The 25,149-nt window shown below is 39.6% G+C and overlaps 1 protein-coding gene across 1 annotated transcript in view; it reads right to left on the bottom strand.

Moving 5' to 3' along the window:
• Positions 1-25,149, bottom strand: part of LOC107093840 (AF4/FMR2 family member 2-like) — a 297,213-nt gene that overhangs the window by 78,375 nt on the left and 193,689 nt on the right. Inside the window, exons 6-9 of the mRNA XM_015389141.1 lie at positions 23,757-23,843; positions 20,801-20,837; positions 17,601-17,661; positions 13,224-13,278 (exon numbers count right to left, since the gene is read on the bottom strand). Of these exons, the coding sequence (XP_015244627.1) occupies positions 13,224-13,278; positions 17,601-17,661; positions 20,801-20,837; positions 23,757-23,843 (240 nt within the window). The remainder of the gene's footprint in view (positions 1-13,223; positions 13,279-17,600; positions 17,662-20,800; positions 20,838-23,756; positions 23,844-25,149) is intronic.

The raw sequence follows: 25,149 nt of genomic DNA, 5'->3' as shown, positions 1-25,149 counted from the left end.
ACACCTAAGGATTATTCATGGAAGCCAATTAACCTAAAAGTCATGTTTTTGCACTGTGGGAGGAAGCAGCCGTACATGTTTGAGCCCTTGCCTCGCAACGCTGCCAGTTCTGTTAGCTCTACGCCTGCTGAAGACACAGACGTCCATCCCCGTGAACACTGGGACGGAACTCAATGGGAAAGTAAATTATTCTTATTTAATCCGTTGCGTATATTAGCTGCGACATATGAATCAAGATGCTATGACCGACAACATTTGATTGACAGATGACCGTTGATATATGATTGGGCGAATTTAGGTGTTCAAGCTGACGGATCAGTAAATGGCCTGCATAAGATATCTCAAATAAACTGACAGATTTTAAGACAGGATTTTTTCCCTTCATCTTTAAGCCACACAGGTAAAGAAGGTAGAAGAAGGGCATGGTGGCAGCTACAAACTGATCCAGTCTGGCAGCTTGGCATATTATCGTGATGAGACCTCTAACAATGCAAGAAGCTTGTGGTATCCACTAAAACCCAGCTTGATCTGGATTGGGGCTCGGTCAAGGTTCCAGCAGTTTGGTTAACATTGAATCCAAGCACCTTCAGGGGTTTTCCAGAACCAGTTTCCTTGAATTCAAGGACCACATGCAGAAGCATTTATCTCCAGTTACCAGTCAAAGGATGTGTTCGATTTTAAAGGCTGCATCCTCCAAAGACCCGTTCTATCTGGACTGGATCCTTCAAGGTCTGTGAGAATATGCAGACTGAAGAGTTTTGGCTGTGGATTCAAACAGGTCCAGCCTTCCAAGGCTTTCACTGCACGTACGCTCTGTCACTTAGCAACTGTGAGAGCCGACACACAATGCAGGAAAAGAATAAATATCGGACTCACTGCTGTTTCTTTTTATTTATTTATTTAACATTTCAGCTTCAAAAGCATCACTGTATAAGATTTCTAGTCCCCAAAAATATCAGATATATTAGAATCTGTCCTTAAATGTCAGCCAGACTCCTTTACACAGAGACAGATTAAAACCTTTCAATAAACCAAACATTACCCGCCACATATCTGACTCAATAACCATTTTAAAAGACTACTTTCATTTATATCAGACGGAACTATTCACATACTTGTATTATATTAAACTGCACTTCCAATAATCACCACTGTTTGGCGCCATTTACCTTTTGCCTCTGAGCTTGGAGAAGCTGGCTTGCTTGGTTTCGCAATAAATCACGGGATATCGAAGGCTACGTAGAATACAACAGACCTTTCCTTCAAAACGGGTAAAAAGAAGGATGCATGTGTCGGCCGCATAATCCAAACAGACCTTGGCGCCACGCTACGTAGACGATTCTGGCCTTCGGAGGATGCAGCCCCTGATTTCAAATTCAGCAAAAGTATAATCTGTAGGTACTTTACAGAGAACGGCTCATCGGACTTAAAATGTCTTATTGGACTAATCTTATTGGATGCTTTAAAATTGGAATGAAATTATAATCCAACAGACAGGAGTGCCTCATACAGATTAATAATCCGATCAGTATCATGTAAACAATAAACATGATCAAGTTATTCTGGATGAGAACAGCTGTCCTGAGTGCTTATACTTATTTTTTAAAGTTAAAAAAACTTTCAAGGATTTTTTGGGACCTGAGGGAACCATGCTGACTATGTTGGAGAGTTACAACAATTTTTAAGTTTGTTGATATAAGATGATTAAAAATGAATGTTGTCTGGAGACAGGTGTTATCTCTGATGCACTTTTCCAGTTTGCCTTGAGCTCTAAAATGTTGAACTGCAGCAGTGGAACTCCCTGAGAGACACCACAGAGTTTTTAAGGCTGGGGAAATAATTTACTCAACCGGTTCAGTCATATACAAGGCTAAAGTAGTTTGAGCATTCAACGATCCAAACTTTAAAACTTCCCTCTCGCTTGGCTCTGTTCTCCATAATCCTGCTGTTCACATTCCTAGAAATGCGTCCCTTGTATCCCTTCGCTCCTAAAGGTGCTTCTCACATGTAAACACTCACCTAGTTCATGCCATCTGCATTCAGTGTGAACAAATAATAACAGTTCAACTGTGTTTAAACTCCATTTAAAGAACTGAAGCCCACATAAAGTGGTTAACAGCCTTTTGTCAGAATTTTTTTTAAATTTAAGTTAAAATGAATGAACATTGCAAAAAATAAATAAATACATTAATACTTCTTTTTTATATAAATCTGGGGAAATCAGGGACACCTCTGGTAAAAAATTTATATAAAATCTGTCCATAACTTTTCAAGTTATCCTGCATACAGACAGAAAGACAGACAGACATACTCTCCTAAAAATATAGCCTCCTTAGGGGAGGTAATTAAAAGCGTGACAATTATAGGTCACTTTATTCTCTCACATCAAATCAGTGGATCTCTTAAGAGGACACCGTGTGCGTTCACATGACGCAACGGACTGTGGAACCAAAAAGGCGCGGCTTAGCTCCTCCCATTATTCCCCTGAGCCATGTGCAAGGTGTTTGCATGAAATCACCTCAGTATCCCGGTTCTGGCATTTCATCTGAGTGCTTTAAATGGAAGTTGTTGTGCACCATCCCCAGCATGTTATCATCTAGATCAAATTCTGCAAAGCAATGAGTTTCTTCAATCAGACGGACTCTGGAAGATCATGTGTTGCCTGTTCTCAGATCATGCTGTTCTCTCCTGCTGCGTCTGCAGCTGTCCTCGTGCTTATAGCTCCCAAAAAGGGATCAAAGGTGAGTCGTTGGTGAGGTGACCTTCAACCCCCCCGTATGTGTCAGGACCCTCTAGTTCATGATGAGGTGTAGTGAACATGTGTAGATCATGGAACAAAAGGACAACCTGAAAGGATCCGTAGCTATAAATAATAGTTACAGTAATAGCGGCAGTGAGCAGAGGTTTCCCTGATAAATGTAATGAGGGGAAGAATTTTATCTAAATAGGCAGAAGATTTAAGCGTGGTACGGAATTGATCCAGATTTGATCTAATTGGCCTTCTATTATTGACAAAATGCTGGTTCAAACAGCACAAATTAAAAACTTGAAGACTCCAAACATTAGAACAAGAATTAGGGATGGAACAGTTTTGGTGTGCAGTATGCTCTCTCCAGCCACATGAAGACCACAGTGCAGAATCATCTGACATCATCATTGCTGTTCTCTGTGTTCAGTGGCAGGAACAAAGAAAATAGATTGGCTTTATGCGCTGGGATGAGTGAACAAAAACTTGTTTTTAGGTCGTTTGGAGTCAGAGCATGCACCTCAAAATCTCATTAGTGCCATTAGTTCATCGGGGTTATGATCCTACTTTTGAACACAATCAAAAACTATGTTGCAGTTGGTTCAGCAGCAGCCCTCAGCATACAGGTGGGCGGCATCTCTTTTTTGAATGCTCTTGACGCCACACATGACTGGATATAACAATCAAACATGTTGACTTTGCCTGATTTGCAGTCCTGAGATTCTACAGGCAGAAAATGGCACAACTAACTTGTTGTGTGAACCCATTTTAACAAGAGAACCTGACTTTACTGACTCAAATCCTTATTGAAATTGATTAGAATCCCCTGGCCTTTTATCAGATGGCTAGAAAGGCAATAAAAGTATGTTATTCAGCTTTAAACTGAGTGTTACCCATCAAAGCTGGAATTCAGGTTCATAAAGGGCTGTTTATATTCCTGCAGCTGTATAAACAGCCCAGCTCGTAGATATTCTTGATTTATGCCCAATTTTGAAGGGTGGTTTGCGCTATTTTAATCTACGCCACAATGCAAGAGGGACAATCATGAACTAGCTGTGGGTCTAGATATGGAGGAGGTGGTGAGGAAGTGGAAAAATGCAATGGGGCAAGTTTGTGCAACAACCGAGGGACTTGACCGCAAAAAAGATCGGAGATCCAGGGGGAAAAAGTGTCCCAGCGTTCTCGCACACCTCACTCTTCTAGCTGGTCCGTCTTCATGAGTCGTTTTCCACAAAGGAACAACAACAATACAAAAAAAACAAGCCGATAAGGTACCAAACAGGAAATACGCACAGAGTAGAGTGGATGTAGATTTGACCAATCAGAGGCCTCCTGTCTGCGGCACTGTCTGAGAGTCACCTAACAATTTCGGAGAGATGCAGCAGAGTGTCTGCGGAAGGGGCGGGGCATATCTGCGTTAACTGCAACACCCACGCAGAGAGCATAAACCAGCCTTAACCGTAATGTACAAAAAAGCATGTACTCTAATAGAATTAGAGATGGGTTGATTAGGATTTGTGGAGTTTGATGGACCCAGGATGAATCAGACACCGCCGGAATAAAACGTCATTGAATTGAGCCGACTTGTTGAAACAGATTTCTCTGCATTATGGCGCTTTAGATTAGATTAGATTAGATTAGATGAGCTTTATTGATCTCAAAGTGGAGAAATTCACTGGTCACATATTGGCATAGTAATTAAAGAAGGTGCAAACAAGGAGGAAAAATGTAACCTGACAACAGCCAGATGCATGTCTCGCTCCGCCTAGCTCCACTCACATACATCTGGGAACCCGCCATAGGAACTGCCTTTACTGAAGGCTGGGCCTTATCAAAACTCCTTGCATATGATTGGATAAGCCACTTGTCTGTCATCTTTATTGACGTGCTATTTCAACCACTCACACCGAAGCTAACCCGTGACGCTGTGAGAGGAGGAGCTATTTGGTAGATCCAGCTCTTGCCAAATCCGGTAGGGAGAAGGGCGAAAACATCGTTTCCACCAACAAAAGCCTTCAAAGCCGTTCTCTGATGTTCTTTTAATGAAACAATATCAGATAGATTGGACAACACAGAACAAATAGCAGCATCAATGCTAACGCTTGCTTCCTCAATGCGAGCCGCCATTGTTGTTGGAATCTCACGGTCGCTTCTCCACTCCAGGACACACCCGCCCTGCGTCCTGATTGGACAGACCATAAATTCGGTTGGGGAAATCACTTTCAATGAGCGGGTTCCCAGATGTATGTGAGTGGAGCTGGGCGGAGCGAGACATGCATCTGGCTGTTGTCAGGTTAGGAAAAATGTGCATTAAGAATAAACAATATATATACAGTATATCCAGGTATATACAGTATATCAAGATAAATAAAGATTAAGGTGCAAGTGTACATGTATCGCACACAATGAAGAACAAACTAAAAATAAGAAATAAAAAAATTTAAAAAATACAAGGGAGTAGCACAGAGATTTGAGGTGTCATATGTACAATCCGGATGGCTTATATACAGGTGGATTTACCTTTACATTATTTATGAATTAACTTATATAAACTGAACACCTTCAGTCCAGCAGCTCTAGTTATCATGGCTCCCATTTCCTTAAAACAATCCCCGGTTCCCCTCCTGAACACTATATGTCAGGCAACAGCACACAAATCCACAGAGAGAACACAACTCGGAAAACCTGATTGCATTTTTGCAGTTTTCTTATTTGTGAATTCGACCACTTTCTCCTTCGGGGTTGGACATGTTTGCAAGCTGCTTCCTGTAAAGACGGAACCTTTGAACTGGACTTAGCTCCGACCACGGGGATCTGCCATCACAAGCTTGCAGAGACAAAGGACGGTCCTGCGCTGGTAATTGGGTTGTTGTTTCCTGTCAGTTTCTGTAGTCATTAGGCTCCACTTTCTATCGCTGCTTTCCTCTCCACCTTTTCCATCTCCCCTCTATCTCTCCTTCCTGTGCTCCTTCTTCCAATTCCCTCTTCTCCTCTGTCTCTTTTGCTCTTTGCCAAAAACATATTCATCATCCTCCTCTGCTGCCCTGGCTGCGCTCTGCCACAGCATACTAATGATGCAGTGCATCTGTGTGCGTGTGTGTCTGGGAGACACTGTCAAAGAGTGTTTATGTGTTTGCTGCCATAAATTCTTGGGAGTGGAGCCTTACATGGGAGGGCTGTATGTGCTTCTCTGCGGGTGCATGTGTGTAATACATGCCTGTCCGTGTGTTTGATTATGAATGTGTTTTACTTCGGGCTATAAAAGCTTGATAATACACCATGCACTCATTTGCTATAAGCCTGTTAACGGCATGCACAGATAAATGCCACTGAATTCATCTCAGCCCTGTGCTCTCCATCATCATCTCTCTGTTTTCTTGTTCTTTTTTTGGTCTGTCTTTCTCTTTATCACTAGATCTCTGTCGCTCTCACTTGTTTTTTTCTTCCTTTTGATCCTTCTGCACTTTTCTCTCCCTGAACTGAATCCATAGAGAATGCTAAGAGAAAAGGTAACACTACTCAAAGCATAGATGTCTGGTTAAGATATGTAAAAAAAGGGTCAATGTTAGTCAGTTATGCATTTCTGAAGAGAATATAGTGAAAATAAAAAGACTTATGGATTTAGTCCAACATTTCTGAGTGTTTTCTCAATAAGTTCAGAATTATGAAATGAGTTTATAAAAATAACACTTTTCTATTTCTCTTAAGGACTATCTACCCCTAAACTTTTTTTCTTCGATAAACGGTATAAATAAACATCTTATATTGATGTCTACATGTTACAGGCATTATTTGGAGAATTTACTGTCATGAAATGCCCTTATAGCTGACTTTAATTGTTCACTTTATTCACCTGCCTAACTCTGCCCGGTTATAATCATCGCTCATCTCATCCACCTGTGTCTGTTCCTTTATATTCTGCTCAGGCCAGGGTCGGGCCCAGATCATTGTATGTTGGATGTTTGTTCTGTCAGATAGAGTTATTCTAAGGTTCATGTTCCCGTCCCAGGAAGCCAGTGAGTTGAGAGGGTTTTGGTGTTTTTCTTGTCTCCTGATTATGTCCTGGCTATGTCCCTCAACCACTGAGCCTGCCTGTCTGCATCTGTGTGTTTCTGTCTGAGCCTGTTGCTCGCTCTGTAGATTTCTGGAACCCTGGATCTCTCTGTTCCTGTGTGGGATGGAACCCCTGACCACACAGGGGATTCCTGGATTCCAGAACTGTCCTGTCTGATCTGTTTTGCCTGACCTGGATGGGATTCCTGCCTTTTCGCTGGCGTTGCTGCATCGGCACTCTGGGCTGCTCCGGGCCGAAGCTCGTTTGGCATTCCATCGGCTGCCTTCCTCTGAGAGGATGGACTGAACTGTTTAACCAGGTAAGTGACTCACACAGATAATCATCTCTCGTCAGATGATCGTGGTCACTTACCTGTGTTTCTCCCTCTAGTGTGTCAGTGACTTGGTGGTGCCCCAACCCCCCACCTGCAGCCGCTGTGGTCTGCAGCTCCGCGCTTCAGTTTTGTTATGTTTTTGTGTTAATAAACATTTTGAACTTTCCAACTGTCTGTCTCACCTTGAATACTGGGTCCATCTGCCCCATTTTCATGAAATATAGCAAAACAAAAAAAGCTTAAAAAAACCAAAATGGCTGCATAAACATTTTATTCCATTTTTGTTCCTCAAGGAAGGTGTGTATGTGAGGGTCATCTTCACTCAGGTTGGCCAAATTTCTCTGTTTTTCTTGATATGGATTGATTTTAATACTATGTAAAGCACTTTGTGTTGCCCATATCAACATAATGCTGTATAGATTAAAGTTTGATTTGATAAAAGAAAATCTAATGAAATCATGACTTTCTTAATTATACAAATAGAGTACATGCATTGATATTGGATAAATAATATTGTATCATACTTCCAGTCTAATTAGTGTTGTGTCAGTCAATCACATAACCTAAAGCTACTGAAAACAATTATAACTTTTACTTTAATAAGGTATTGGTACTAAAACCGTCTTTTCTTAAATGAAACGGACTGGTTAATGAGAGGAAGAAATGTTTGATTGGATTTTATATTATTATATATATTATACAGACATTTAACATTAATTAAATAAAGTACATTTAACATTTCATATTAACTTGTGAATGACTTACACTGTCTTTGAAGACAGCAGAAAAATGAACATAAATCAGTAACCTGTTCCTGTCTACTAACCAGAAGAGAAATACTTTAACACAGCACATAATTCAGAATGTGAACTAAATATGTGTAATTAAAAGATCTTATTTCACAATAATTATAACAACTAAAACCACTCTAAATGACCCTGCCATCATTTATAATTATTATGTCTAGCCTGGTTGTAATTATACAATCAAAAGATGAGTTAAAAGAGGATGAGAGGAATCTGTATCTTTTCATTAACAGAGAATATCTCCCAGACTCTTTGATGAGCGCTGATATCCGTCTGCACAGTGGGGGAGTGAACAGAAGCACGGACCCCACTGACTGCTTTGAACTCATCTCTGGCATCATTAGTGCATGATGACAGTGATTAGCGAAGAGAAGGCCACGGTGCCAATTTTCATAGTGAAAAACAGGACAGGCTGTGCAGGACAACAGCATGGCCCATATTGAATGCGCCCCAGAGTGACAAAGCTGACTTCCTTATTTAACACATTTAAACATACTGATATCACAGCATCCATAAAGAAAACACAACCTGGTGTTAAGAAAGACCAACCACTTCAGAATATATTTTCTAAGTTATATAAATGGAAGCTTACACTGTAGTCCTTGGCTCTCTTTTACCATTTTCAAAACTGAAGTTAACAGTAAATTACTCTAGTGCTCCTACATTAAAGGTACAGTTTCTGGGTGGATCATTTAAATTACTTGTTCTACTAATTGTCAATCCATCCATCCATTTTCTGACACGTTTTATCCCAAGCGGGGTCATGAAGGGTGCTGGTGCCTATCTCTAGCTGTCTATGCGTGAGAGCGGGGTACACCCTGAACCCGGAGAAAACCAATGGATGCTGAGGGAGAACATGAAAAATCCATGCAGAAAGACCCCGGGCCGGGAATCAAACCCACAACCTTCTTGCTGCAAGGCAGCAGTGTTATCCAATGGGTCAGTGAACAGCCCTGAATTGCCAATCATTGTGGTGATATGTTTACGTAAGGCCATCCTACGTGTTCTTCCCGATTTTTAGTGGAAAAATTGAAAAGTTCTTTTGGAAATTAAGCTTGTATGAGCGATGCAACAAACTTGGGGTCATAGACAACTGCCTAGTATTGCCTGATGGTAAATTCTTCCCTGGGCGGACGGTTAGACACAGTAAGCTTGTGTAAGCTATGAGAACCAACACTTTTAAACAGAGCATGCACGAGGAGAAATGAGCCCATGCATGTTCTCGCATGTGCATTTTTTTTTTTTTTTTTTAGTGCAGAGGGTGGGTCTTTTAAAAAATTAGTGAAAATCCTCCACAATACCTTTAACTTAAATTCTTCAGCCAAAATGTACTGTGTAATAAATAAAGGACTTAAATGAACTGTTTATAAACTATGTTTATATATTATCTCAAATTATAATCTAATCTTCTCATCTAAAAAACATCTCACTAGTTTATTTTAGGTGACAGAAAGTGCACTATGCCTGCGTTCATGTTTGCCACCTTCTTGCGTTGTCTTAGCTTGACCAATGCACTTCCAACCACTATGAAATGGGAAATGATGGGCTAAGAAACAAATACCTAACCCACCCTTCAGATCAGGCAAAAGGAGCATGCATTTGTCAGCCACATTTAAAGGCATCTTAGGAGGGTTTGTGGATTGGGAAAGCCTTCAGGGCAGCGCTGTGATGTAATTGTTCCACATTATGTAGCTTTTGAAGGATGCAACCCCTAAATTGGGACACATCCATTGTAACTAAATGTATTTAACTACCTTTTAATTACTTACTTTTTTGCCGGTTTATTCAGGTATATAAACACCAATGGCTTTAAATATCCTCAATCAGAAGGAGCTCAATGGATTTATAACCAGGTCATATCTATGTAACCAAGTAGAGAGATCAAAAGAGCAAAATTGTGATATTTTCTTGTGCAATAATCAATACTTTCCTGCTTTAATAAAAACTTTGTTTCCTTACTAGAGTTATTGCTACACAACTCTCCACAAAAAGGAGAAAGTAATTGCAGAGTTTGCATTGATAACTGTCCTTTAATTTGGAATGTAATGATTTTCCATTCATTTAACAATCCTGCCTTTTCTGTGACACTCCAAATCAGTCTTATCTTACTCATATTTTTATCAGTGCTCCTGATGCTTGTTTAATTTGATTTGTAGTCCACGGATGCAATAAACGAACATGACATTTAAAGATTGCTGCGCTTGTAGAAGCAGCCGCAGCAGCTGGTTTGATCTCATTAAAGAAAGAGAAGTTGTCTCCGGTGTATTCCTGGCTTTGCTCCGAGCAGAGGAAGGGGTCTGAGGACCTTCCCTGCCGGCCTGGCCGACCTTGCGGCATCGCAGTAATGCATCTGACGCGGGATCAGAGGGGCAACGTGTTCAGATCAAACCAGGGCAGTTCTTTCTTAGACTCCATGTTGACTTTTGTACTTAACAGCAGATCGGCAATTTGACCTAGAAAATCCTACTCGGTACCTTGACTGTAAATAGAATACATTCTAAAAAAAGTGGATTCTGTTTAATGTGAAGCACAGGTTATTAAAAGAGGGCTCTCTAAATATGACTATTTTATCTGGTATTCAGGGAGCACATTAACTCCCGCTGGATTTGTTTTTTTTTTATTGTGTCAGGTTACACACATAAACCTAATCTTTTTTTTGGTATTTTATACATCACAGTATTTAGAGTGAAAGTGGAAAAAAATGTTAATTGGTTTGAGATTTTTTTGAAATAAAACTTTGCAAAGTGTGTTTAAAGAGCTGTCTCTATTCAGGTACACAGTAGCTGTAGCAGAGTTACGGATCAAATTTTTCATTCTACTGAAAAAATAGCCCCAAGGACTCATAACCTGGTATTTTACAAATACAATTCCTCAGAAATTGTTGTTAAATTCATCTTTAATATTTTTTTGCAGAAAATATTAAATAGAACTCATTCAGAACCGTTTCCATACATCTTTTTTATTGCAAGGGTAAGCATGAGAATTTGACCTGTGTGTATTCTTCTTCATGGGGAGGTAGCATTAGCAACATTAGCAATTATCCATTGTTCGTTTAGCATTGTTTCCAAGTCTCTCACACAATAGGTAGAAGGTAACAAAAGCACTGACATTTACAGACTGTCTAGTTTTATTGTTTCATTTCCCATTTTGTGGTGTTTTTTGGATTTGATATTTGAGTTCTTACATATTTTTTGTTTATCCTCTGTTGCCCTCTTGTGTCAGTCCCCTTCTTCTGGCTCCCTTCTAGCTTGCTCTGTCCACACCTGCTCCCAATCTGCTGATTAGCCTGGTCTTTGTTTCTTCCTCCCATATATACACCTCCTGTTCAGTCAGTGTCGGCTGGTTGTTCTTTATCATTTTTTCGCCCTTCATGTGAGTTTTCCCTGGACTTCAATATTTTGTTTGTAGACTTTGTCTTCTGTTGCCCCTTTTTGTTAATAAATCTGCTAGAAACCAACTCAGCTTCCATTTCTGCATTTTGGGTCCTCTTTAAACCTCCACCCAACCTGACAAGTTGGTGATTGTTGGAATTGCCCCTTTTGGTTAAATAGAGGTGGGAGTGGTGATAGCAAGGCAAGCTGATGTTAGCAACCTTCCACAATGACGAACAAGAAGGACCAAAACTGGGCTTTGTGGAGAGGGTGATCTTGTGGTCACATATAAAAAAGAAACACTTTCACAAGCCAAACACACATGTTTTAAAATGAAGAAAAAAAAATCTGATTTCCAGGTTATAGTGTATTTTTAAACACAGTCTGATTGGATGGCCTCATTGGAGAATGGTCGTCCTTTTGGCTCCATCCCTCTGCACATCAGTGCCAAGACAATTATCTTCCCTGAACAGGAAACAACGCACCCACAGCATCCGTCTGTCACCACCATGTTTCACAGTGGGAATAGATTGCTTACAGTAATGAGCAATGGTATCACTAATCATAGCTGTTTGCATGTAAAATTTGTTCTCACCCACCCAGAGCTCCTACCTTCACGTGTTCCTTCACAACAATAATAACGACAAAATAGAAGAAATAATGAATGATAAAAATTTTGTCACAAAAAATCCCAACAAGGTAAACTAAAACTAAAGGTCTCATTAAAACCTGCCACATTTGATCCACTATAAATGGACCAGAGTTTGTTTCTGCCCTTAGTCCCTACCTTTTGCGCAAGAAGCAAGAATCAGTCAGGTGTGAATAAATACCAGTGACCTTTGGTACAGACAAAACTACTTGTCAGTGACGAACTTGTTTGGTTGTCTTCAGGTTTGTATACAAACTGGGTTCAGTTGGGTCCATAAGCAGAAAGCATATGTCACATTGGACCTAACAAGCCACCGTAGTAGTAAATGCAGTATTGAAACCAAACCTGTTATGTTGTCTGTTGCTGGGTGGATTATCCTTGACTTGAAGGGCACATTCTCTAACATGTTACCAAATACAAACAAAAAGTTTTGATTTCTGAATGACCTGCTCCAGCCTCCCAATGGCTCTACCGCTTCAGTAGTTCCAGCAAGGCTGGAAACAGAATTAAGTGACTCAGAAATCCTCCATGTTGGTGGGTTACAGGCAGATTGCGGCAAACAGAAACAGTATTTTAGGCAGTATTATGATGTTTTTACTTATTTTTTTATGGCTTCAATTTATTTTATTTTTTTTCAGGTGTTGGAGTACATTCAAGAGAGAAGTTATCCTTAAATGATACCGATTAATTATATCTGTTTTTGGTATAGATCTGCACAAAGTGGACAAGTACAAAGTGCAGGGTAAGTAAACAGGCTGCTTTTCTCTGAAACAAACTGGTGTTTTTAAGCTATATAAACTTTTTTGAAACCTTTCAAAATGTCCTTATCACTAATAAGGTCCACAGTTTAAATAATACAGAATTTTAATCCACTTACATAAAGTACAGTTGGGATACAAAAGAGCTCTATAAAATAATGTCTGCTTTTGATCGGTACCAAACTAGCAGACCAAAGGACTGTTATGGTGTGAATACAACCTAAGAGTTGTAGTTTGAAAGACATAATAAGGTTAAAGAGGTAGGATACATTTGTAGGATCCTGTTAGACATTTTTCACCCTTCGGACAGAATTTAACTTAGACCACCCCAATCTCATAGGTTACACATGTAGACAGATAAAGGCAGCTAACAGATGCCCACAGACAGAATTTCACATTTGTGTGGTCTGGAACAGATTCAAGCAAAGCTGTATTTAAAGGACAGACAAAATAAAGACCAATAATCTTCACAACTGACAGGACAGACATGCTGCAGTGATCTGACCTGTTGTTCAGCCTCTTCTTCGTCACTGCTGATCTTCAGGTCATCCTCCAGCATCCTGCACAGACAAACACACAAGGGCAAACGTGTTACTGCAGCCATGGCCTTCTGTCTGCCTGCGTCACCTCAGATGTGGGGACATGTTAGCTGCTGTTCCCTCTAAAGAGCCTTTTTAGTTATCAGATGGGTTAGACAGTGAAATAGAGGGGATTCCTGTTGGAGTAGACGGCAGGAAAGTGACTTTTATCTGCTACAAAACCCAAGCAGATGTTGAGCTTACAGAGCAAAGCAGGACAAAGACGATTACCTTTTGACCTGGAAACTACCTGACCTTCAGCCAAGCACTGCTTTGGACCCAGAGAGACATGATTTGCACAGATCAGTCGCTTACGCTGATGTTTCATGGGTTGTCTAATTTGAAAGGTTGCCCTGTTTACTTTCAATTGTTCCTGAGTTTTACTCATAGTTTTAATCTCTCAGGGTAGGAAAAAGATATACACACGCTGTACATTAAGACAAGCTTTCCATCAGCATCATCCTCTCTTTAGCAGATAAACTATTCAGTATTTATGAGCACAGGCAGGTTTCTGCAGTTTTATTGCTTTATATAACCCCCCAAAAGCACACACAGACACCAGCTCCTTTTATTTTGAGCAGGAACCGCTATTGTTATGACAAGAGAATCCCCTGAAGGGATTTTTACTGCCTGACGAACCAATCTTTTCAGTGCCTGCGCCGCTAAAAAAACACTCCCCCTGGTGCTGAGTGTCTTTTTAGACCAACAAGTTTTGAAGAACGGAACCGAAATAAGGGGAAATAGTCGGTTTGAGCGTGTTTGAATGGATGAATAATGGATCCATAGTTTATTTCATAAGGAGGGACAGATGAGGAGAGGGCGACAGTGAGCGAGATGGAGATGATAGTGATCGGGAAGTGAGCAGCAGGTGGGCCGGTAGAGAGGACATGAATAAACTGAACAAGAGAGAAAAAGCGCTGGTGGGGACAGACACGCTCAGATTTAAAACTGTTAGGGACCAAAACAAAGATTCAACGTGGAGACTTCCATCTCTGCAAGGTTTGACATAGAAAAACAGCCAAAATAAAATCAAAACTCTTTGGAATTTAGAAAGTCTCCCTCAGAGAATGCAAATGTTTTTCTAAAATCCCATTAAAACGGTGCTCAGGAATCAAATTATTCCTCAGCAGAAACTTTTAAAAGCAGATTTTGACTTAAACTGACTACTTTCAAGGACAGACTGGAAGTCGAACAAGAAGCTAACCGCTCTAATTTAGCTGGTTGCTGTTGCAGACATGGAAGCCTCTGGTTGATTTTCAGCATTTAGTTTGTTGGTGCTTAAGAGGCACAGACCAACACCCTGAAATATCCTTTTTAAATTCCTCTGAATGACTTTTGAGATAATTACTAAAATACATTTAAATAAGAAAAACTAAAAATACCTAGCTATATGGATAGACCTATCTAACTAGACAAAACAAACAGATCTAGATAGATAGATAGATAGATAGATAGATAGATAGATAGATAGATAGATAGATAGATAACTGCCTAAACAAACTACAGAAATGTTTTTACTGAGTATTTATACAAGAAAGTAGATAACATTGTAACTGTGACAGATCTACCATGAACTAGATGACTCTGCCTTCCTAAAAGCTGCAGGGCTGCTGAAAGTGGACCAAACCCCCGTGGGGACATACCCCATTAGCAGCTAACATCTTGTTTGCACCTGATCAGCCACCTGTCTCTTGGTGGTAAACACTTAACATCAATCTCATCACCTGGAACAGCAGAAAGAATTGAACATGTAACCCTGGCATTGCTAGTGCCTTGCTCCATCCACTGCCCAGCTTTACCTCAGCAAACTGTAGCACAGTTAAACCCCAGCGTGGTACTGCAGCTATAAGACTATACACAGAGTGATTCCTGCTTTCTGAAGCGGCAGCATTAAAGAGCTGACTCACTCCTGGAGAGGTTTCACTCACTTCTGCTGCTCTGCTACACATATGCAGCTGTCTGAACATAATGTGATGGGATCATGGCTAAATGAAAGCCCTGAAGCAGTGAGGAACGCTCTTAGCCAATCGTTCTAATGAATAGAAATAATTAATCAGCAGAGGTTTGTCTGTGTTCCTCCTGATGTGGCACAGAAAGCAAATAGTTTGTTGTACACAGACTATAGAGTAAGGACTGCTATAATAACCCCAAATTACACATGATGTGTTCAGTTAACGGAGCATACATTTGTTATGACTTTTAAATTTATGAGGTAGTAGTATTTCACTGTTGCTTGCATACAATTTTTTTCTGAAGGTTTAACAAGTGCAGGTATAATATTTGTTAATTGTGTGTCTTAGGCTTTGTTTTTATAATTTGTTAGTGTTAGGAATCCAGTCTTTGTGGGTTGTGTTTTTGTGTGTTTTCCCTCCACCACCAGGTGGCTCCTGGCTCTCGTTGGTCCTCTAACACACCTGCGGATGGTTGCCTCATTACCAGACTCTTAAGACTCTTAAGCTGCTAACTGCCACTACCTCGACACCAGAGTGTTTGCCAGTTTTGGGTACTCTAGCCAAGCTGAGTTTAGCTGAGTCAAACTGAGTTTTTGTCAACCTGAGTCTTAACCTTGTTGTTTTTTGTCTTTGCCTCTCGGCAGGAAGTCATCCTGCAAACTGGATGTTTTGGACCTTCTCCCCCTGGAAGGATCATCTGAGCTTCAAACTGAGCTAGGATTCAAACTGGAGGTTTGGATATACTTTTCCCCAAAGGATTGTTTGAGCTTCACACTGAGCAGGGGATTCATCTCCACAAGAAACAGTTCAAGTACCATAGAAAATCTAAGTGGCAGTCAGCTCCTCCGTTCCTCAAGGAAACACCTCAACCTGGGTAAACCCTGTCCGCCCCCCAACGAGCAAGTCAATTACTGGAACAACCCACACCGACTGGATTCAGAGAAAGACACCTTTACAAGAAACGTGAGTCCTGTTGCCTTTATTCCCTTTTGTAAATTGAAGCTCAAATTTCCCACTGAGCCTGAACTAACCACAGTACCTTCCCCTTCACTTTTCAGTCCCGGTTCGCCAGTGTTCAGAGCAGCACTGGACCCATCCCAATCAGTTCTCAATAAACCTGTTAAACCTTCCCTTGGTCTCTCTGTTTGGTTTTCTGCATGTGGGTCCGATCTTAGAATAAAATCATGACAATTAGTAAATAAAGCCTTACTCTGTTACTTTACAATCACAGTGGATATACTATACTGTGCATGTGTGCAATGGGTAAACAAGGAAGTTATGATGCTAAGCCAGTTAGCTCCTCCCAGCGAAGTGGTAAAAATGATAAAGAAGTGCACGATCCAATGTGGAAAAGCACAACAAATATTTGATTCAAAGAGGAATAAGACTCGAATAAATATCAGAACACATTATAAATATTGTTTTTTACTGAAGAAAGAGCTGAAGCTGTGAATCAGGATCCAAACTACCTTATTAATACCATGAAAGAAATACCATGCCCTGTCTTTGCAGTCTAAGTACAGAAAGAAAGATAGGCAGACAGACTCAAAATGTATGCTTAAGGGCCCTCTTGGGAGCTGAAACGTGTGCTAAAGTGCCTTCTACAATAGTGAGGACGAGCTTCATGCGCAGTTATTTGTCGCTTTCTACTTCAGCCCTTCAAAAAGTCTGTGAACGCACTTTGTCCTGTTTTACTGTGCATTTCAGGGCTTCCGTATAAAAAGTTTGGGCTTTGAATCAGTATTGTGTAATTCCAAGGCAACAGGTTAAACCTGCTGAGTTAAATGTACACTAAATGTAAAAGAGAAGAATTCATGGGAACAGGGTTTGACTCAACTGTTAAATTTGTATTTTTTGGTCAAAATTGATGACATTAACAATATAGGTAAAAGCTGGTTAAAGAAAACTACATTGAAATCTAAGATTATAGCAGAAAAACACTCCTTTTATATCACTTCAATGAGCTGTAACTGGAAGTGTTGGTTTTGAAGGTGTTTGCAGTTTGCATAACTGAATAGTTTAAATTTTATTTAGTTTAACACATGAAAAGTAGGGATTAAAGGGCGGCTTTATGAGCCAGGATTCTGGCCTCCTTGATCTCATCCCACTCTGAGTGATGTGGAGTGGACTACAGCCAGAGGAGCTGCAGTATGCTCCTGGCTCAGGTTAAATTAATGTAGCTGCACTTTCCTGCTCTGATCCACACAATCTTTTTTTTTTTTTTTCTCCTTCCTACCACCAGTGAATTCCATCCAAGAGTCAGGTTTAATTTTACCTCGAGGCACGAAAAACAGCAGCAGGTCAGAAATTCTTCCATTTATGTGTGTGTCTGTGTTGGAGGGAGGTACTCACGACTTCTGAGGTGCAGTCGCTGGTTTTGCAGCAGGCTTGTTAGCTGGCACAGTGCATCTCTCTGCAACACAACAGGGGACAAGACAGAGGACATTCAATCATTCTTGACACGGCTTTGCTTGTGTCAAGGTTTGCCTGAGTCTGTTTGATATGTGTTGACCAGAAGCCACAGTAACATCACTGGAGTCTTGTAGCATCGTTACCCTGGAAAACGACTCTGCTCTTTTGTTTATTACCGGCTGTCTTTGTGTGTTTGCCTTTCTTCAGGATGAGCAACGCATTCATGTTTTGTAATAAACCTGAAAGGATGAGTTTTTCATCAAACAGCTCCAACTACCTCCACAAAAATGACGTGACATTTGGGATCAGCAGTTTTTCTTCTTTTCTTTTTTTTTTTCCCTCGCGCAAAGCAAAGAAACAGGCGTGCAGGAAATATTTAGATTTACAGATGCCCCGCATACTTCTCAGAACATCCAGGCCTGGCCTTAATAAAATTCCACAGCCTCTGGAAAGCGCTTGAGGAAGCCTTATTTAGCTTGTGCAGGTGTAGGCCTCAGGATCCTTCCGTATCTCACTGAAAGCGGTGGATATTGAAATTAAGATGATGTATGTACACCTTATGTGTCCCTGCCCTCCTGCATCACAATTACCACCAGTTTTCACACTATCAGCTTGTAGCAAACAGCAACGGCCTTTGCAAATCCGTTACAAATTCCTCTGGCTGTATTTTACATAATCATACATAAATACGGCAGATCTTCCCTTCAATGCACACATAGTTTCTCATCTAAAGATATAAATTGACAACCTTATTTAGTGGAGAACAATTTTAGAAAAAATATTCCTATTTTTGACAAACTTTACTTGCAGATCTTTGTGAATTTGTCTGTATTTTGGAATTTTGCCAGCTGTATTGTTCCTATACCTTATTGTCTACCTATCCAAAAGTACTGGAATGCCTTTAAAGTCGTAGGGAAGCAGCTGTTCCAAACACTGCATTTCCAAATTCTCCCGAGTGGTGCCCGACTTTACACGAGTGAATAAAGTGAACGTGATTGGTCATTTATCAAGTGGGCGGGACTATTGTGGTGGAAGGTTCCAAGCATGTTTGGTTGTGGCCGGTTTGTTGGAAGCATATGCTAACCAGTTAGCAAATGCTGACAGGTTAGCATATGTTCCCCCCTTGTGTTTTAGTGCTAGTAGGTTCCTAATGGGAAATTCCATTGGGACCAAGTAGCACTAAATTGGTGACTTAGAAACAACGCTGTCAATGAATGCTATGGACAGAGGAAACATGCAAGAGGAGGAGAGTTTAGTGTCGGAGGTCGTGGATGAGTCTCCTCCGTCTCCTTTCAATGCAGCGCTCACAAAGCTCAGAGTATTAAGTTAAAAGTTCTCTTTTCTGTTGCCGTTGTTCTATAAAAGTACCTTTTAATTTAAGGCGAGAACATACTTTTAAGCATCACTATATGGCCCATTTACTGATTTAATGCGTAACTTAAAAGAAATGTCCAAAGTTGAGAGGACCGCGGCAACCAGCGGACCTCCGATGCTAACCGTAGCCAGGGCTAACGTTAGCCCGTCTGCAGCAGCCCTCTCTCTGCGTGTGGTGATGTCATCAGTGCGCTTTTGTTCCAATTGACCCATATCTATGCTGCGTGCTCCCGTTATCCACACTTTCCTGTGTTCTTCTCAAGAACATACTTGGCGAGTAAACAAGTCCATAGTCGTGTTCTTGTGAATTGAGAAACAGCTAACAGTTCACTCTCCAACTATACACCTGTAACAATCACCACTACTCTGTGAAGAATCTTATTTCAACCGTTGCGTATATTAGGTTTGACATATGAATCGAGATCCTATTACTGAAAAACATTTGATTGACAGATGACCGCTGATATATGATTGGCCGAATTTAGGTATACAATTAACTGGCCTGCATAAGATAACAAAAAAAAAAAACCACAAAGATTTTAAGACAGGATTAAAAAAAAAAAAAAAAAATAGAAATATTCTCAATGTTGGGACAATATAGTGTCTGATAAAGACTACATTTATATACATGTTTAAGCCAGAATGATTTGACATTCAAATATGATTTCCCTAAGACTTTAAGTACAAACTTTATTTTCATAAAGTCATGATGTTCATTGTTTGACCCTTAGTAATAACAAAATGTCACTAACGTTGAGGGTGGAGCGTTTAAAATGATTTTAAATCCACTTCTCAATAAGAGCCTTTATGCTATTTTAAAGGACACAGCAAATGCTTTAATCCATTAAGCTTTTAAACCAGAAGAAATTGAAAAGACTTTTTGTATGGACTCTTAGTGTACACCTTCCCCTTCTTCCCCTTTAATAGCTGTTCCTTTACCCTGTGCTTATTTTCACTAGACTGAAGTGTTACAAAGGTATTAGATATAATAATACTGTAATAGCGATAGTATTAGCCAGTAAATGTACATATATTTTAACATGTAGTAGTCTGTGATTATTTTTGGAATGAACGATTTATCAGTCATAGCGAGATCCACCCACCTGTTGGTTAACATTTAAAGAAACAGAGACAATTTTTTATGGTAGGTGATTAATAACTCTGCAGACAGCCATAGTCTGAATTACTAAATTGGTGAAAGACAACCAGAAGTCCAACCTTGGGTAAAAGATTAAAGAACCTTGGTGAGTAACTAGATATCAGTTATAATCCTTTAACTAATCATTACTTGGTTTTACCCTTGATTTTAATGACCTATTAATTAACCAAACGTTCAGTTCTAGTTATTTAATATATTCATAATATTCTGTTAAATTGAACAACATGGCTTTCTAAAAGTTCTGTGGTACTGCCAGGAGATTGCAACATGTCTGCTCACGGTGCCTGGTGCTGGAATTCTATTTAGGCTTATGTGTAAAAGGTTGCGAGTGGCTTACTGAACAGAGTGTCAGCCAGAGGTACGGCATTAAACGTGCAGCAATAATACATTTTATAATTATGATCAACATTAAACTTTATAAGTCCACACATAACCAATTATCAGAAGAATTGTATAAACAAAAAGAAGGCGATGATTATAAGTATTTGCAGATCACAATCATGTGCTTGAATTCCTGCTGAAACTGTTTTCTCACACATCTCCTGACTGCTGTTAGTTAATTATAACCCAAACCTGGATGTGAGTGTTTGTTTTCTGGAAAACTTACTCTGCGTGTTGTAGCCTGAGGTCACATGCTGGGTCTCCTGGTGAATGAAAAAAAAGACAGGAATTAATTAGGCTAATAATAATAACAATAATAAAGGTATTGTCAGTCATTTTTTAGTTTCATTTTCTTGATCTCACTCCATGTTGTTCTTTAAAAATCCTTGAGAGTATTGCTGCCTGGCTGTTTTTTTACCAGCCACCCTCACTGAGACATTTAGCAGATTGAAAGTGTTTTATAAAAGGAAAGCGTAGTTATAGTCATAGCTTAAGTGTCATGGATGGTTTCATTTAGAATGTTGATGAAGACTCTGGGAAAAAAATATCTGTGACATCCACCATGCTTCTTCAGTTTGTACAAGCAAAATAAAATTAAGGGACTGATTTTAATATATTGTTCTCTTAGTTCTTTGGAACATTTTAATGTAAAATATATATTTTAGATGAATAGGACTAGAATTTAGATTAATGAATTGAAGGCTGCTGACGGTGTCGATAAGAGTTTGGTCATGGTGTGACTGCGGTTACATTAAATGCGTTTTTAGTGTCGTATGGGCGTCTAACACTTGGACATTAAAGTCAGACTGCTGTCAAGCAAAGAACAGATGCCTCTAGTGTGATGAGTGGGATAAAAAGTAGTTTTACACTACAGTTAAAGATAAGACTTGTAAACAAAGTGTCATCAGTGCAGTCAGTTCATCAGGATTACCATCCTACAAATAAATATTCTGCTTTTCTGAGCAGCAGAGCTCTGCACACAGTTGGACTGTAGCTCTGGAAGCCCACAGTGACAGCTTCCTTAAACTGTCCTATTGCTAGGGGATTTCCTGCTATCAGTTGTAGCAACTTGAAGTAATTATAAAGTGTTTTAGATCTTAAAAATTAACAGGAACCAGATCACAGAATTGCATATTTTTCACCAACACGTTTTGACATTTTAAGTTAATGTAGATATTCATTTAATTACAAACTGTTTTGCCACAATTAGTAAGAAAATATTTCAGTGTAGTTATCAGAACACTCTCACTTTATTTAAACATTAATAAAAAAACTTCTACTGGCATTTTTAAGTGAAATGCAACCCTATTATATATCCTCATTCATTTTTAAAAGTTTTGTGCTGACGCCTCTGAAGGAGGAGTGATGCAGTTGGATGCTGTATCTGCCTTTCAACTAAGGCCCAGATATAAAAACACTTTAGAAAAGCAGGATGTTATTAAAGGTATGCTAATGTGTCTGGATATTCCTTTCAAAGTTCATAATTTTACACATTTAAGATATATAAACTTGACAGGTCTTAGCTGATAAATTTTTATTGGCCACTAGGTGGCCCCAGTGAGCATTTGGAGCTTATGGGAGACTATCAATTAACCATTTTGCAAAACATGTGCTTCATACTGTATTAATCCTTTGTTTTTAACTGAATACGATAAAGGAAATTCTAAGCCATTAAGTCTCTCTATAAAATATCTGTAACGATCTTGGTTCTGTTGCTTTTCTCTAAGTTTTCAGTTTCAAGTTTAGCCAGGTTTTTCCTTGTTTTCTAGCTTTATTGGTGTGTCTGGATTCATTTAAGTTGCTTAGGTTTTTCTGTCTGTCCTCTGTTGCCCTCTTGTGTTCTTTTCCCTTGGCTTCCTTATCAGCTCATTAGTCCTACCTTTGTTCAGTCAGCCATAAATACACTCCCTCTGCAGTCCCTCTTTGCTGGTTCCTCGTCTTACCTCGTCTCACCCTGGCTCCTTGAAGGTTTTCCCCTGATGTCTCCATGGTTCTGGTTTGTTTTGGATTTTTATGTCGGATTTTTTGGATACCTCCATTAAACCTTTTAAGAACTCACCCCTGGCTGTCAGCCTCTGCATTTGGGTCCTCATAAAAACCTCCTAACAAATCGTGACAATATCATTCATTTTGTAGGAAAATGCTGCTGTGCCTGGTTCTTTGTCTTCAAAGAACTGGTCCAGAAAAGTCCCTCAAAAGTCCTTGAATTTGAACCAAGAAACAAGACGTAGGAACCCTATAGTCATAGTGACTGACTGATTATTAGAGTGGCCAGAAGGACACAAACAACCAAATTAATGTGACTTTTTATCTCAAGTTTAACCAACTATTCCTTCGTCATACTAATTAGAGTTTGAGCTTCTCTGATTGGTCGATGCACTGCATGCTAAAGATTTGATTTTTCAACTCCAGCATTTGAAATGTTAACACTTTCTATGCTTGAAAGCCCACCATGGGCCATGTGCAATGCTCTAAATGCTTCAAGACACCTTGCATAACCTCTCCAAACTCTTTAGCTGAATGCAGCATAAGTACATACACCGTGTTAGTATCTTTATGATAAAATTAAAAGGTTTATTACGCAAGTGGAATAAAAAAAGCAGCACCTTGTTTGCATTCACACTAAGGGAGGATGCAATTTGCTGTGATATGGGAAATTTTCTAAAGGTTGATGGTGACTGAGACTAAATAGGGAAACCTTATTCATTGCTAAGCAACCTTTATTTTTTTAAATTGCTGTTAATGTTATAAACTAGTCCTCATTGCCAGGTTTTGATGCACCTTGAGAGTAAGGTAAAAATAGATTAGTTTACAAGAAGCAGTAACCGCTGAAAAAGCAGCAGCAATGATCCACAACAACCTGCGGTTTTAACAGCCAGGAAAAACGCATTTCAAACTTATGATAGTGCAAGTTCATGAAAGAGTCACTCAACACCCGTAGCTCTAAGAAATCATTTGCAAAAAAGAGATATACATAATAAGACTGCATAAGATAAACTGAGTGAATCTAAGGACTTTTTTTATTTCCAAGGCTAAGAGTTTTTCTAGTCATTTAACATCTTTTCTAACGACTCCCTAGCTCTCACGTAAGAAAAGCCAACAAACGTGGAAAGGATGTTTATGTTAGTGTACATCACAGCGAAAAGTAGCTTTTAGGGCAGTGGGGTAACATTTTTACTCACCTTGTTTGGGATGGGAAACTTGGTCTGATCAGCTTTCCCAGGAGTATGGATGGCTGTGAGTGGAGGAGGCCAGGAATGGGTCATCTCCTGAACACACACACACATCTTCTTACATTAAAAAGAAGGAATACTTGGCAGCCACAGAATATAATTGATCATTATATCTGGATAAATGGAAGGAATTGTCAGGGTTCTGCCCTGTTTAAGTTTATTTTTAGTTTCTTTGTATTTGTAGTTGTTTTCTTGCAGTGTTTTGTTCTTGAGTTACTCTCTGTTTCCCCCTTGTGTTTGTTTTCTTTCCTATGGCTTCCTTCTAGATCCTTCCATCCACACCTGTTCCTTGTCAGCTCATTAGTCCTGTCTTTGTTCTGTCTCCCATATATACTCTCCGTGTGCAGTTCCTCAGTGCTGGTTCCTCGTCACTTCCTGGTTGCTTATGTATGTTTTTCCCTGACTTCTCCAAGATTGTGTTTTTTTTTCTGGATTTGTTATTTTGGATTTTTGGATTTCTGCCTCAGTTGCCTGTGAGTCATTCATTAAATCAGCAAAAATTATCTCTGCCTACTAATCTCTGCATTTGGGTCTTTAAAGCCTCCACTCAACCTGACAGAAATAACTGAGAGAAAATGTAAGTTAGATCTTGAAATGGATGCATCCAGTGAGCGATGATAATGGTTCAACTTTAGCAAATATGGGCCAGAGAATTGCTTCTGAAACCTCTTTGGAGCAGAGGAGTGGAGTCAGCATTCAATCAAGGCTGTGCTGCCCCTTCCCTTTTAGAGCAGACTTTATTATTACTTATAGTATAAGTGCAGGGTTGCATGGGGAGGTTGTAGCACACCAGGGATTGGTGTAGCAAGAGTCAGTTAAGTGCAGAGTTGTGAAATTACAAAAACAAAAGCCTGACTTAATCTAGCTGCAGAGAAAGAACTCAGTACAGGTGGGGAGTCATCTTTTAATTAATCCAACTGTACAGTAAAGAGTCAACGAAATATATTCAAGTATTTTACTGGAATTTTACAAGATAGACCAACATCAAGTACAAAATAAGGAAGCAGAAACGATTTTATTCAGCCACCTTACCAGATTTCTCTATCAGCTTAGAACGTCTGGAAAACTTATTTCATATTCTCATTTTTAAACTAACTTGAGTTTAAATCAACAAAACATAAAATTGTTTTGTTTTTGCAGAAAAAAACGGATAAATAAGGTCTACGAGGAGCTATTCTGGGTCAGTGTTCAGGCAGGGTTGTTCTTTGGTAGAAAAGAAAATGAAAAACATGAAATTACATCAGTACTTGTACTGTATGTACACTCACCGGCCACTTTATTAGGTACCCCATGCTAGTAAAGGGTTGGACCCCCTTTTGCCTTCAGAACTGCCTCAATTCTT

This window comes from Cyprinodon variegatus, unplaced genomic scaffold (assembly GCF_000732505.1).
Source record: "Cyprinodon variegatus isolate N-32 unplaced genomic scaffold, C_variegatus-1.0 Scaffold449, whole genome shotgun sequence".
In the NCBI taxonomy this organism is placed as follows: domain Eukaryota; kingdom Metazoa; phylum Chordata; class Actinopteri; order Cyprinodontiformes; family Cyprinodontidae; genus Cyprinodon; species Cyprinodon variegatus.
Note: the sequence above shows the minus strand (reverse complement) of the source record. Positions and strands in the feature narration are given on the sequence as shown.